The 16,707-nt window shown below is 34.5% G+C and overlaps 1 protein-coding gene across 1 annotated transcript; it reads right to left on the bottom strand.

Annotated features, from left to right (window-relative positions):
* Positions 1 to 1,140: 1,140 nt before the first annotated feature.
* Positions 1,141 to 9,210, bottom strand: LOC139871961 (auxin response factor 19-like). Its single transcript, XM_071859723.1, has 13 exons — positions 9,040 to 9,210; positions 8,845 to 8,963; positions 6,745 to 6,843; positions 6,538 to 6,594; positions 6,281 to 6,436; positions 5,561 to 5,645; positions 5,373 to 5,463; positions 5,099 to 5,263; positions 4,875 to 4,997; positions 4,701 to 4,776; positions 2,366 to 4,213; positions 1,804 to 1,994; positions 1,141 to 1,635 (listed from the first exon to the last, which is right to left on the bottom strand). Exons 1-13 carry the CDS (start codon positions 9,095 to 9,097, stop codon positions 1,497 to 1,499), a joined length of 3,207 nt encoding a protein of 1,068 aa, XP_071715824.1. The 5' UTR covers positions 9,098 to 9,210; the 3' UTR covers positions 1,141 to 1,496.
* Positions 9,211 to 16,707: the final 7,497 nt, after the last annotated feature.

Below are 16,707 nucleotides of genomic sequence, written 5' to 3'. Positions count from 1 at the left end.
CTCCCGGGTTCCTGTTTCTATTGTCCCGTTCTAAAATACGCTTTTAACCCTTAATTTTTTAAACCTACGTACAAAAAAAATATGATTACGATTATTTATTTTTATTTGACCAACTTTTCACCATTATTTTTATTTATTTTTTAAAAAAAAATCATTATCTTACGCTTTTGCCCTCTATCTTTTACTCATCTTTAAAATTTTGATCTAATTTGTATAATACGGAGGAGTCAGGAATATTCATTTGAATATATAAATTAAGTTGAGATTCAAGGAACTAATGAGAGTTCGACATGTGGCGCGAAAATTAAATATGATTGAATAAAATTAAAAAAAAAGAAATTTCAAATTTTTTTTTTAGATTTTTTTCGAAACTTTTTTTTATTTTATTTTTACAATCACATGTAATTTACCTGCACAATCACATGTGATTGAATTGTACAATCACATGTGATTGGATTTGACATGCATAATCACATGTGATTTTCACGCCACATGTCACGCTCTCATTGGTTCTTGGATTTCAAGCAAATGAATGGATGCAAGGGATTACAACTCAAATCAAACTATCTTTATATAAAAATCTCAATATTATATGTATCACCAGCTGTGTTGTTTGAATCCTTGTTGTTTCCTTCATTTTTGTATGAAGACTTTTATTTAAATTTTTATGTTATTTGGTTCCGTGCTAGGACCCTGGTTGAGTCTGTCATCCAAGGACACCATTACTAGCAACAAGCCGTTGGTTAGTGTTTGATCACTCGTGCTCCATATTTTCGTTGCACAGCATATTTGATCACATATGAAATGCATTTATTTGTTGTAAATTTTGCTTTATGACTTGTACCCGTAAATAATTAATTAATTTAGTGAGTGTGAGAAAGTGTGTGATGGGTGTGTCATGGTGGTTAGCAGTTAGTCTTTGGCTAGTGATGAGAAGAAGGTGCTGATGCGGCGCTGATCTGGCAGTCCGTCCTGGGATAACACTACGTCATGGTTAAGAGTCCTCTAACTAATGTGACGAAAAATGTAACTTGTTCCGCACCTCATCAATAATGTTTTAACAAGTCGCACAAACTTTATATCGTACATGTAATATGAGATCACTCTTATAACTTGCAAATTGATATCATAACACCTGTTTAATGACATGATAGAAAACATTGCATCTTAGATGAATGTGAAAATTACCAGTTACATGTGCATGAAGACATTTGATACAGACAATATAAACTTTGACTATCTTATTAAATATTTCCATGCACACTAACCTATAACTAATTAACAATCTATATCTATAGACTATTTGTAAGAAAGGTTTAGAAGAGACTGAGCAAGTCTACACTTTCTATATGTACATTCGTATGATGACCTTTTGTACTAATCGACACATAAATTATCTGCAATAATCAAAGTGTCTAGACGAGATAAGTTACGAACACGAATCCATGTCTAGCTAACAAGATTTTCATCTAGGTTAAAAGTCGGAGATAGCATCTTTACACTTTTCCACCACCCGAACTGCTGCAAGTTTGATTCTGAAGAACATTATTCCCTCCAAAATCTCCATCTAAGCTCATCTGCTGCACTTCTTGAGGTGACAAGATTTTAATGCAGCGTACGCAGCTTACAAATTCCCTGGAATGCATATACAGAAGCCATAGATCAGACATTAATATTTAATATTTATTTAATATTAGTATACTTCGTAATATGATAATGAAAATGGCAATGTTCCTAGAGGTGGAAAAATGGGTTGAATCGGGAATAATATATGTGCACAGATTAAGTAGATTGTGGACTTACTCCCACGGGTCATCCCCAACAAGAAGAACGTCGTTCTCATGATCCACATACACAAGTTTCCAACCGATTCTTTGTCGATCCTCCAGTTGACCCTCGATACCAAACCTTCGCGCAAGGTCTTGTTTTAACTCGTCATATCCTGAATACGCAGTAATATCAATAGATCTTCCAACTGCTCCTCGTTTGTAGACCTACATGTACCAAATAAAATATTAAATTCTAAAACCCACAATACACGGTGGCAAAATGGGTAGGACCCAGAATACTTCCAAAATAGGGAAGACCCGGTATATAACTAGTTCGTGAAATAACATTATAAATTTATAGTTTTTCAAAGATGATTAAAAAGATTTATTCTTTCATGCATAAAAACAAAGTTTGGGTAATTGTGGTCGTTTTTTTGGTTGTCCTGTTTTTTTAAACAGCCAACTTTATCAAAACGCTCACGCTAACAAGCAGCTAGCAGAGATAAAAAGAACAATAAGCATGACCCAAATCGACCAAGATGGGTTGGAACAACCACAACTAGTACAATTATAGTAAGTAGTTAATAACATCAAACCTTGGTATAAGTCCGCAATCGTTGAAAATGTTGACGTGGTGGGGCCCAGACACCATTATTTAATAAGCTTCCATCGTTTATGGTCGAGTCAATTGAGTTGATAGTCATATCTGGAACACCAAATGACTGAGATACCATCGATGAAGAGAGTTCCGGTTGAGTATCCTTAGTCGGGTTTTCGTAACTCGAAATCAAGCCTCCTGCTGAGCTGGCATTGTTCTGGAAATCTTTATCGGGTCCAATCACTCCGTTTGTGATTAAAAGGTCGGGAATCATTGACGACATATCGAGACGGTTGTCTATGTTAACCCCAAACGGAATACTATTTATGGGATTATCTTGAACTTCCCCAATTGAGTTGAAAGACGGATGATTTGAGTTATGAGGTTGCAAATGAACATCATGCTGGGAAATGCAAATCGAAGTTGCAGATGATGAACTTTCTAAACAATCCATATGGGTCCCACCAAGATTATGCAAGTATGTCTGTGGAGCTAAAAAACTTTGATTTTGAGTCTTTGAAATGTTTACTGAAGGTTTCACATCAACTTTTTGCTGCAAGTCTTTACCAAAATTGCCATTTGTAGTAGATATTGTTTCCAAACCACTCGTATTATTTATTAAATGATCGTTGACCATTTGTGTACTTTGGGCGTAGGATCTAGTATTGATCATAGACGGAACCGTATTCTGGCTGTTATTCGTTGAGGGTGATGTGGAGCATGATGGACCATCCTCGCTACCAGTTCCCGTCAATAAACTGCTACCATTTGTCGAAAGCTGATTGGTTGGCATTAAGGGGGGCCCTGTCATGTGCCCTGACATTTCTTGCTGATGTTGAAGCTTCGGTTGCCGAGTAAGATTGGAAAACCGAAAAATCGGCTCGTTACTATTTCGTGGCATCTGTTGTGGTACTGATGTTGTGATGGGTGTTTGAAAGGGTAATTCAGTCATTTGGCTATTTGAAATTGACCTTGTAAAGCCTTGATCTTGGGGCACTTGTTGCCCTTGTACTGGAAACGATTGTTGCTGATGATGAAGCTTCTGTTGAACCTGCTTTTCTGGCAACTGGATTTTCTGTTGACTTTGACTTTGACTTTGACTGACAGCCATCATCTGCTGCTGTTGATGTTGTTGTTGTTGCAGTTGTTGCTGATGATGTTGTTGACTTTGACTTTGATTGACAGCCATCATCTGCTGCTTTTGATGTAATTGTTGTTGTTGTTGCTGATGTTGTTGCAGTTGTTGTTGATGATGATGTTGTTGCTGTTGAAGTTGTTGTAGTTGGAGAATATTTTGAGATTGAATCTGGGACTGAACTTGGTTCGGGGTCAACGTTTGATTGATCAGATTTTGTCTAGTTGTTTGCTGGGTCAGGTCGGTCGATTGTGGTTGCATCATCATGGCTAATGGGTTAGTGGTGGTCGGTTGAGGTTGTTTTATTAGGTGATCAAGTTGTGAGGTTGACCGTTGACTATTGAACTGTAAGTTATTATTCTGAGTAAGCATTTGGGGTCCACCATAATTTTGCAGGACTGAACCCGCCAACGGGTTCAAGTAGCTCGGTTGTATTTGATTAGCCATAGATGGGTTCTGCTGCATATTCATCCATTGAACTAAACTTAGTCCCGGTTCCTTCATCGACATAGTTTCACTGAGCCACGGTGAGGTTCTATTGAATAAGCTGTCGAGATCTGCGGATTCGTCACCGAACATTCCTTGTCTCGGACGTTTCATTTGGTAAACCGATGGGTTCGGGTACATATAAAAGGGAGCGGTAACAGGTTCAATCTCCCATATCGAGACACGGTTACGCCGTTCCCCTGCAGTAGCTTCATCCCAACCAACCTACTCAATAACATGAAATGGTTACATTGGTTAACGCTTCAGTTGACCAGTCAAACACTAGTAATTCCACTCCCAAACCCTTAAGAAACTTTGTCCAAAACGTGGACTCATACCCGACGGGTACCCATTTATTTACCAACTATCGGGTAAACGGGTTTCCCCACATGTATTCGGGTTCCCATATAGTTACTAATTATCGCGTAAACAGATTTCTCCACACGTATTTGTGTCCCCATTTATAATAAATATACATATATTATAATATATAAAAAATATGTATGTATCTATAATTTAAATTTAAACGGGTTGGTAATAGGGATTTTAGTGTTTTTTCGGGGTTTGTATCTAATTCCGTCCCCGTCCCTGAACCCGCATAAAAATCTAAAGCCATCCTCATACCCGGCTATAGACCCGCAGACCCGGCCCGTAACCGGTCCAAAAATGTCGGGTTTCGAGTTTCCTCATCGGGTATGGGCCCTTTATATACCTGTAGGTTACGCCATTGTGAGTTTTTCCATCTCACAGCATCAAGATCACTGATAGCAGTAATCGTACCCATATACCTGTAGTAATCAAATTACACCAATTTATGTAAATGAAATGAAGAAACCGAACATAAATCGCCAATAGTTATATATAAATAAAATCATAAATAGGCTACCTTCGTGTTCCGGACTCTTCAGTCTCGAACATCATTCGGAAGCGCATACCAAGAGATATTTGGTTACTGCATACTGATTTGTAATACTTGGCTAACGGAATCACAAACTCAGACGGACTAGCCCTGTTTTTACAAACCAAAAAATTGAAAACAAAAGTAATTGTGGGTCATAAAAAATTGACCAAAAAATTGAAGAATAGCAATTTGATATTATAGTTATTGACCTTGGGTTATAAAATACAGTGAAGGGACTGTTGTTTGCAGCTGCGTGGGCCGCAGCAGCTAATATTCCGATATGCATGCTGTCACTTGATAAAACTGATGATGATAAGTTTGCTGGTTGTCTGTTAGCTCGTCTAATACCTAATAAAAGTTGCTGCTTTTCATCCCTGGTTGCGATTATTATAGTTATAAACCCGAGTGTGTTAGATCCTCATATAAATGAGACTATACATCAAAATTGTGCAAGCTTCAATATGGTCATGGAAATGGAATTACCTTATAAACAAGACCGAGTCTCCCGCAAAAAGCCGTTTCCCGCTAACAAAGAGACTCCAACCAGTTGTAAGCAAGTGACGTTTTGGTTGTCCTGAATTTTTTTAACAGTTTATTATTTGTTTAATATTTTGGAATAAATATGTTCTTAATGGAGCATTTTGCTTTATAAGAAGCAAGATGGGACATACCGCGATAGATATGACGAAATGTCCATACATTGTCATGTAGATCTCTGGCCACAAGTTCTTGTGCAGGCGGTTGCATCGAAAAATCCTAAGGAAAAATAAAGAAAATTTGGTTGTTGTTATTACACAAAAATTAAATTTTCATATCTTGCAATTTTCATCACTTTAACACCCTCTTCATAAAGATGTCATGGGTGGATTTTCGGGTAATACAATTACAGCGATAGTCCCTGACTTACCTAAAAGTGTAAGTTGATGATCCCTCCTATTAATGCACATTCTGAATAAGTTAGGGACCATCATCGTACACTTTTATATAAGTCAGGGACGATCAGTGTAATTTTTAAAAGATAAGAACAATTGGTGTAATTTCATTAAAATCACAGGGACGACCGTTGTAATTTTCAAAAGATAAGGACAATAGGTGTAATTTCATGTAAACCACAAAAGTGTACTGGTTAAAACTCAGCGAAAGTGTATCTCACTTCGTAAAACATTCTATATCATTTTTAGATATATAACTTACTGTTATCATATATGACACAAATTATTTATAAAAATATTAATTTTGGAAACAAAAGGATTTGTGTCAACCCAACCCAACCCATTTTGGCCTGTAAAAAATAACTTGTATGGCATACTAATTACTACCCAAACCACCCAATTTTCAACTCTATCCACCTACAGGAAAAAAATACAATAAGAGAGGGAACTTCAACTTACGAGAGGCGGGAATATTTTTTCGGCTGCTCGACGAGGAACAGAAAAACCGCCATGAGTGCTTGTATCACTAGCTGTCAATGTTTTACAGAAAAACTCGGTCTGTGGCTTGTTTACTTTCATCATCAGATCCGACCTTAATAATGCTTCTCTATCAAACTATATATAAATATAAATGTGTAAAACACAATATCATCAGATCAGAATCAACAATTTTACAAAATGAATTACAAAAAAGGTCTAGTGATCAAGGTCCAAACCGAAGGAACAGGTTGCAACGTCATTTGCGCATATACTTCATCTGTTTCTGTATCAGCCTGAAATATAAAAAAAGTGTTGTCTTTTAATGTTTGACCTTTTTGGCTTTCCTAAACCTATTGTAGTTTGCAACTGTATTAGTTGTTTATAAAGACGGATCCGTGAATAGAAGGATTTTTATAAAACATAAGAATTTAAAAGTGGCATACGTGCAATGTGATGCTATGAAGCATGCATAACAACTTCGACTGAAGATTGGGATAGTTTGGAATTTGAGCATCCACATCCTTCTTCATAGATGCAGCAACCTGAAAACATATGTCATAACCAAATGTTATTTGATATATATGCAATAAAAACAACAACAAAATTGGTCCATTAATCAAGGGCCGGTTCCCGAGAATTTAAACGCCTAGAACGAGGTGAAAAAAGGGCCCTTCGGCCCTAACGAATAATATAAGCTATTTAAAAAAAGCCCATAGGAATGCTAGTGGTCTTTGATTTTTTTTTTTTTTTTTTTTTTTGCGCATTTGATTGTTGTTTTTGGGTCTATTATGCTTCGCCTTCGTTGTTTCAGTTGTGTTTCCCTAGTTCCCATGTTTCTCAAATCTCCAATTGTGTTTGTATATATAAAAAATTGGACCCCTGAAAATTTTGTGCCCCCAGCGGTCGATCGCTTTGTTCCACCTCCGGACCTCCTCAATTATTGTGTAAAACTTATAACACAAAAATGAGTCAAGTAAAAAGGTAAATATGGGTTCAATATGGGACAACCATCAATGTCCTACATTTTCTAGCTAAATATTGTAGCAAATTTGTTAAACTAATTTGGCATAAGGTTATCTATGTTGATGACTAGTTAACAACCACATATTTTATATCTCAAATATTTTACTACTATCCTAATATACAAAATCCTGCATAATACAAATACAAATAAAAAATTTTATTTTAAAGGTATTTTAGGAGAAGAGGGGCAATTTGGTAATTTTAGCTAGAAGATGATGGTGACCCTGCAGAAATAGATATTGAGAGAAGCAACTGGCATAGTGGCATGTGGGTCCTTAAAGAAAGGGCACATCATGTTATAATTCTGCAGCGTTTGCATTATAATGGTCAAAAACATGGCCATTAGTTGAACAACCTATGGTTATAAAGACTAAAGAGAAGTTGCAGAAATGAAAGTTCCTGTGTCACATGTGCATGTTCTGCAGATCTACCATTAATTTCATTTATACTTTTATACCCTTTTGTAGTAAATAGAAAATATTAAACATTATATATCATATCCACACAGAAGTGAACAAGACATGATTTTGGTTTATATATGTATTGGTGATCATTTGGCTGAATATTATCCTGTACTCGATATTCAGGTGATGACATTTTTATTAATTATCTGACAATTAATATTTGAATTTTGTTAACGGAGAGGCAGTATTAACAAAACCCTTAATATATAACCTATGTTTCAAAAAAATACTACAAGTAGATTAGAAGTTTTCCGTGAATCCTCTCTCGGTTGTTTCGATTATTTTATGTTGCATGTTTTTTTTCAGACATCAGTTTGGGATCACAAGCGAAAGGCGACCTGGGTGGATACTTCAGGTCAGGAATAACATTGAGTGCAATGTTGCAGCCCAGCGGGATCGAACTCCTGGCCTCTCGCTAAGAGAGGCAGGCCACTACCAGCTGAGCTACAACTCAATATTTTTATGTTACATCTACTTACATGTCTATTATTACCTACAGTATTTCACATTTCATATATTACATAAAACTGACAGATTAGCCAGTTTTATGGGCACTAACAGAAAAGAAAAACCTAAAATATACTAGTATATATATAACAACTAAACTAATCCTAAAAAGTTGAGTATCAGATAAGTGTTACTACAAATTTCTACAAATTATATTCCGTAGTACCCAACATAAATATTCTTTTCCTGAAATAATATTAATTTGGCAATGCCATTACACTTTTTTTTTTTGTAGCCTTACATACTTGTACCATACAACTTATTAACCAAACTTTTACAAATCATCACCATCACCATACTTACTTAACCTAGTTATACACCGCGCAGCAATACTTGTACATTACTTGAACTTAGTCGTACGTAATAAGTTAACAAAATACGAGCAAGAAATTTGTTAATGTATCCGCGTACGTTACCCAAATACGGAGTATTATTGTAAGTATTATTTATTTTTATTTTTGTTTTTTTACAATAAAAAAGAAAACAAATTAAGAACATTATGACTTCAAAATTAGAAGTGATTAAAAATTAAAAAATAAAAATTATAACCTGTTCGCTGTGGCCTTGAGGAAAATAAACAACGTGTGTACCGGCCGCCGGTAAGTTGACTAAAGGTCCGGCACACGCTTGCCAAAGCTCCGGATTAATTAACCGGTTTTTTTCTCCACCTAATTTCATAAATTAATCAAAAAGTAACTTTTTGCATTTGTTAAACAATAATTAAAAGCTACTTTATTGTTGTACCTTCACCGGGATTCGTTGTCATTAAAGTCGATCCGGCACAGTTTGCTGGAATCTTCATTACTTTATGAAGTTGAGTCGCCGGCTGACCTAGTTTTCTTCAAATTGACCGGAGATAGCTACCGTCGGAGACTCATCGGAGCTTGAATGAACTATATCGGATAGATGTTTGACCAGAGATGCTCGCCGGAAAGCAAAACGACGCCGAAAAGGCGGAAATAGGGGGACAGGATGATAACCAGAGATACTTTAATGAAGGAAAGCTTGCTGAGTATTACACAGACCAAATGCTGCAACTTTGCTCCCTGATTCTATTTCTATTTCTATTTCTATTTCTCTCTCTAAAAGAATGTGTAAATGTAAATGTATCTGACTATCTGAATCTCATTATTTATATTTTACTATTATATATGTTTAATTAATGTTTAATTAAAAATAAAAATTATCGAAATTAAATTATAATAGTTTGAGTATGTATGTAAAGTATGTTTATTTTGTTTTGTTTATATTTTTCTCTTTGTATTGGGGTGTGTGTGTGTGTGTCTGAATGAAAGCAATCTTTATCTCTCTGCTGAATGATGGGGGGAGACTTGTTTGCTAAAGAAAGGGGAAATAGGGGTTGACCGCATGAGCCATGAGGTTAGTCTGGTAATTCAAAGAAGAGAAAATTGAGCGGTTGGTCCTTGTAGTTTACATGAAAAGGGATGTTTGGTTCGTGAACTTCATTTTCGGAGTTGTTGGTCCTTGTGGTTTTCAAAACACGCGTGGTTGGTCCCTGTCAGGGACCAACCACCCCGAAAATGAAAGTTCAAAACAGGTGTATTTGGTCATGTTAGGGACCAACCACGCGTGTTTTGAAAACCACAGGGACCAACAACCCCGAAAATAAAGTTCAGGGACCAAACACCCCATTTCATGTAAACTACGAGGACCAACCGCGCAATTTTCTCTTCAAAGAATTGAGCATTTAATTAAAGTATTCACTTCACACATTTACCCGTCGTTTTTAACTTCCAACATATTTACAAAAACGGTCCCCAAACAATATTAAACATGTCAACATTTCAGGGGTAAATAACAAAAAAATTATTATTATATGAAAAAAAAAACTTAAATGCACTCTACTCAAATTTTTTACGGGCGTATATTCCCGCCCGCCGCAAGTTAAATTTTTCCGATGTCAACGTTCAACTCGAAATAATTTTACGAACACAACGCAACTAACTATACGTGAAACGGACATTTTTTAAAAAATGATAAATACTCCGGGCTATCTTTCATACATACATATACACGTATAATAAACAATCCAGAGTAACTACATCATATCGATGGTTCCGTCCACTCTTTTTACGCGATATTTTCGACGTTAAAAACGCGCATGTCATTAGGTATACTAGGTACCACCCACATATATCCAAACACACTCATAGCAAACGCGTTTTTAACTCTGTAAACACATAACGCTACGTTAAATATGAATATGCAATCCGAAAGGCCCCGCCGCATCGCACGCGCCGATCCGGATCTAGTTTTCTTTAAAACACAATATTTAACTTATAATTTAAAAAAAAAATTGAAAACCAAATAACATTTTATAACCTTTTCATTAAAAATAAGGGAACCGAACTTTTTATTTTTACAATTTGGACACGAACATTAAAAGTCTAGCTCCTTATCAAAAACGCATACGATTAAACCACCAACGATTTCTAACGATCGTCAATTTTATACACGAAATTAAGAATATAAATTCTTAGCATCATAATAGTCCTCAAATAATTATTACAAATTACAAATAATATTTATAACAAAATACATCATAAAAATGTTATCTACCAAACGTAAAACACGAGAGTCAAATAACGATCATTAAATAATTAGTGAAAAAATTAGGGTTATTACAAGTTGAAACATGCTTCGTGGAAAAATTTAAAGAACTATCTCAAATATTATACCAAGCATACAAATTTTTTAAACGAATAAAAACTATCTCAAATATCTTACCAAGAATACAACTAATAGTCTAATACTATTTTAGTTGCATTATCACAAATATTAATAACGTGCAAAGAGATTTTTGTGCGTTACAACGGAAAATGATTTCACTTTATATCTTAAACATTATTTTAGTAGTAGAGATGACTCGTACATTGTGATGTGGTATAATTTGCAGCAATACATGGTTATCCTATATATATATATTACACATTTTCGGTAATTTATAGTTATTATACGACTATCCGAAATCCATAAAAACCTTTTATAAAATAATAAATATACAATTAAAAAGTAAAAAGTAAAAAACAAAAATAAAAGTAAATAAGGCTCGTGGCCTTGATAAAAACACATAAAAAGAAGCCATAATTGAAAATGAGTTGTTTAGCATTTGAACGGAAAGTCTCCCCGGGTTAGAATCCTTTTACATAATTTGATCAAGTTATATTATGTCTAAAAAATATAACATTAAAATAAATAAATATAATAACCATGTCTCTCTACTTTCCCCTCATCACATACCCCATAACATAACTAGAGATAGCGTCCGCGGATAACGGGCACGAGTTCTATATACCCGTGATCCGCTCATCGTGTTGTTTTTTGCTCGTTACCACCCGTTACCCGCATGCGGGTAAAAAAAACTTTTGCCCATATCCGTGACCCGTGAATACCCGTGACCCGCAGGTAAATTTGCGGGTAATAATAATATATAATTTCGTTAATTTTTTTAAAAAAGTTAGAAAATTGTATAAACTAGTTGTGGAGCCCTCGCTTCGCGCCGGGGGCTCCGTTTTGAATGCGAGTTAAAAAAAGTGTTGATCTATTTTGTAAAAAAAAAAAATCGACATCTAACATTGAAGGGTTGTTACTTTGTGAAAGTTGCTTCTTTTAGCGTTCGGGTTTTTTTTTTTTTAAAAAGTTAGTTGATCTATTTTGTAAAAAAGGATATTTTTCGACATCTTTTGGTAGCATTGAAGGGTTGTTCCTTTTATGAAAGTTGCTTTTTTATCGTTTGAGAAAAGAAAAAGTAGCACAGTAGTAGCGTGGTGAGTGTTATTATTCAATATTTTTAGTGTTAGTGATTGGATAAATAATATTTTAGAATATAGGTATAAAATGGGGGGTTCGATTTGTATTTTAATGAAAGTTAGGGGGTTGGGTGTGTGAAAAATGAAATATTAAATAGTACTATAAAATGGGGGGTTCGATTTGTATTTTAATGAAAGTTAGGATGTTGGTTGTGTGAAAAATGAAATATTAAATAGTATTACTCATAACTAATAAGACAAATTTTGTCTATTAGTTATATTAGTAATTATAAATATAAACAATATGTAAAATTAACATGTGTAAAATGACGTGAAAATCAAGTTTTTTACTTACATGTAATATTATATTTTTAATCATTATTGCATTACAAGTAAAATTTCTTTTAAATTGATAATTGTATGTATAAACTTGCGTATAAATTAAAAAAAGTCTCATGAATTAGCGGATTCAGTTTTACCAGCAACGGGTAGTATGTACAGGCGACCTGCCCGCGACCTGTTGACGGGTTTAATTTTTAACCCGTACCTGTTCTCGCGGGTAAGATTTTATGATTTTACCCGCCCATCACGGATCAGGTACCCGCGGATCACGGATTTTTTCTCGCTCATTGCCATCTCTAAACATAACCAAACATCACCAATCCTGTTATAAAATAATCCTACAGCAACACTCAAACTAGAAGGGAGCTCTCAACGGTACCGCCTTCCCCACCGCGAGTCGTCTGTCCACCTAGGCACCAATGGCAGCGGCTTACCCAGGGGGCCGCCCAGGCCACCGCCTTCCATTTCTTCTCTCAATTCGTGCTTATGTGAAATTTGTGTTGACGGAGATTAGTGAGTATTTTCGATTTTTTGTTAACTTTCTAAGTCTAAAAAATGAAATATTAGAATGGGTAATGAAAATAGATTTGAAGAAATAGAATTGATGGAGAAGATGATAGAAGAGAGATAACAAATTTTTTCTTTTTTATTTATTTGCAAGTGGGTCTTGAAAAATAAAGGATATGTTTTCCAATTTTTATAATCCTATAATTATAAGTATTTGTTTTTATAAAAAAAAAATAAAAAGTAATAAAAAAATATTGAAGAAAGGTGTCAAGTTAGAAATTGGGTACAAATTGACTGTCAGATTCGTTCTTGAATCGTGTAATCACTGTCTCTATAAAGTATTTCGACCCTACGATTGTCTTGGTTGCACGAAATCTTTACATGGATAAGACAAGAACGCAATCAGTGTTTTTGGCAACGAAATCACTGATCAAATTGTTAGAGAATATGTGTGTGTTTTCTGTTTGTTGATGAATGCAGAATGAACCAAAAAATTCGTTCATAAAACTGTTATAGAAAACAGTTAGGAAATGAAAGGGTGTAACACTTCATTTATGGCGGGAAAAATTGTTATACCGAAAAAGTAAAACTGTTATATTGCCCCTTGGACCCCGCCAGGGGCGCTGCCCCTTGGACCCCGCAAGGGGGCGCAGCCCCCTTGACCCCCGCATTTTGCGCGTCAGTTAGCAGCCAACTCTTACGGACGTGTACTCCACACTCTCCGAACCCGTTGTTAAGTATAGCTAGCTAACACCTGCATTCAAGTAAATCGCAACCAACTAAAATGCACGTTGGATGACACTAAAATCACCATCATGTCACTGTTGAAAGTATTTAGTTCTGGAAAAGAAGTGCTGATGTGGCAGCTAGTCCTGGAAAGGAATGAGTGTCACGATTGTTTTTATAATGTATAACCTGGTGTATTTATATAAGTTTGTGAAGTAAAAAGAGAAAAAAAAAAATTGTTGAAATTGAGTAATAATAAAATTAAACTTCGAAAATAAATTGTTAAAAACAGTTGATTGAGTAAGAGAATAGTAGGTATCGAACCCTTAACGTTTAGGTAAACAACAACGAGGCTAAAACGCAATTAGTTACTACATTCTTTGTTTCAATTTCTTCTCAACATAAAGAGACTATAGTCAATGATGGCGCGTTCCACTTAATACTTTAAACATCGTTCCGCCTTTGCATTCAATTAGGAACTTAAAAAATGCGGAGTAACAAACAAACAAACAAACAAGTTTGAGAGACTTGTACGGTTGTACCTAACCTCGTATTAGGTTTTGAGGTCGATTGTTGTGTTATAACTGTGACCAATTACTCTTAACTCTTGATACGTCCATTAGAAAATACGGAGTAAAAAGGGAACAAACGGTGATGGCCGACATTAAAAATTTCGATGGCCCATTAACAGATTCTTACTTCTTTCATCGGTTGATTAATTAACCCCACCCCCACCCCCCCCCCCCCCCACCCACCCTTCTCTCTCTCTCTCTCTCTCTCTCTCTCTCTCTCTCTCTCTCTCTCTCTCTCTCTCTCTCTCTCTCTAATATATATATATATATATATATATATATATATATATATATATATATATATATATATATATATATATATATATTAGGTTTTTGAGCCCGTGCGTTGCACGGGTGTATAAAAAACGTGAAAAAAGTATTCGCAGTTCATATTGGTATGTAAATAGCGTTACTAAAAAAATAGAAAAAGTATAAAAATTATTTAAGAGCTTCTGGTGTTGACAAATTTTAAAAATTCTTTTGAGTTTAAGAGCCCGTGGTGTTGACAAATTTTAGAAGTTTTTTTAAGTTTAAGAGCACGTGGTATTGACAAATTTTAAAAGTTCTTTTGATTTAAGAGTCTGGTGTTGACAAATTTAAAAAATTCTTTAGAGTTTAAGATTCCGTGGTGTTAACAAATTTTAAAAGTGTTCTTAGTAACTTAACGTTTACAATTTTTTTTCTTCTCACAATTAATATCTTTTTCATTATTCTTTTAAGTTTAAGAGCCCATTGTATTTTGTTTTAGAGCCCGTGCGTTGGACGGTGGTAAAATATTTTTATAATTATTATATACAATTATAGAATATGCACTTAACCTTTCATTTGAATTTAGATAAGAAACATAACACAATTTGAGGATATTGTCTTCAACTGTGAGTTGTACTGTATTGAATAAAAATCCAATACCCAATTGATTGAATAATTTCTTATTCGGTCCTGTACATCTAAAATGAAAGTCCTATGTTAAAGCTCCCTCGGAGAGTATTATAGGTACCTAGATTTCTTATTTGAAAGCATATACGGAGTATCTATTAATTTAATATTAATTAATATATATTTTTATATAATAATAATAATAATAATAATAATAATAATAATAATATATATATATATAATATGTATATATATAGATATATATGTCCATAAATAACTTTCAACCACGATCAAACAAAACTTTTTTGTTTATATATATATATATATATATATATATATATATATATATAATAAAAGGGGTGGGAAATCTTGTCGTTTGATACCCACCCCAACTAAAAATTTGGTCACAACCACATTGACCCAAACTCCCACCCAAAAACTGCAAAAAAAAACCCCTCAACTATAATTAACTTAAAAAAACTACCCTGAAATCTAGGGGGTAAAACGTAAATTCTCTCACTTAAAATAAAAACTTCACCTAAACGCTTCGACAGTCCGTACCTTTCTCCTCGATTCGAGTTAAATTTCACCAACTACACCGTTAAACTCGAAATATTTTTATGAACAAAACGAAACTAACTACGTTCGCAACGGACACTTTTTAAAAAAAACGCTAAATGCAACGACAACCCGTATTTTTTCGCTCTCCGCGAGTTAAATTTTTTCGACAGCAGCGTCATACTCGAAATAATTTTATGAACAAAACGAAAAAAAGTCCGTTAGAAACGGACACTTTTTTAAAAAACGCTAAACACAACGACAAACCGTATCTTCCTCCCCGCCGTGAGTTAAATTTTTTCGACAGCACCGTTAGACCCAAAATAATTTTATCAAAAAAACGAAACTAACTACGTTCGAACCGTACATATTTTAAAGAATACTAAAGACGACGACACCTACAACGGCGCTTAACACATGAGCGGTTTTCCCTTCTGTAAATACATAAAGCTACGTTAAATATGAATACGCAGGCCAAAAACCTTCGCCGCATCGCGCGGGCCTGACCCGGACTAGTTAATGGATACTTGCTTAATTCGATAAGGCTAATTACATTTTTGCCTCCAAAGTTAATAATTGTGACAAATTTGACCCTTTATATAACTGTTTTTTAACAATTATTGTGACTGAGATACATTTGACTCTTTGATACACTTGTAATGTTGTCAAATTGTCATTTTAACCCCAATGCTGGAATTTGTTATCATTAATCTTTTACATCCAAATATGTGGTACTGTACCAACTAAATTTTAGTACAATACGTCTAGTTTAAAAGCCCAATAGCAGAATTGATGGTATTTCATATGCCCGAGAGACATATTAAATTAATGTGGCTAATGTATTATAATTCAAGTCGGGTCATACCCAATAACAAGTTTACCAACACTTTATATGTATTTAATCTTAACGACTGGATCGTTAAATAAATACGCGACACTTTAACTTTAGAAAATCGGTTTTCTGAAATGTTATTACTTGAAATAAATTATTTGAATAATTTGTATTTAATTATTTATAGGTTTAAATAATTATGTTGTGTTATATTTTATAAAATTGGTTT

This window comes from Rutidosis leptorrhynchoides, chromosome 10, assembly GCF_046630445.1.
Source record: "Rutidosis leptorrhynchoides isolate AG116_Rl617_1_P2 chromosome 10, CSIRO_AGI_Rlap_v1, whole genome shotgun sequence".
Taxonomy (NCBI): Eukaryota; Viridiplantae; Streptophyta; class Magnoliopsida; order Asterales; family Asteraceae; genus Rutidosis; species Rutidosis leptorrhynchoides.
The sequence above is the reverse complement of the archived record's forward strand: the minus strand, read 5'-3'. Positions and strand labels throughout refer to the sequence as shown.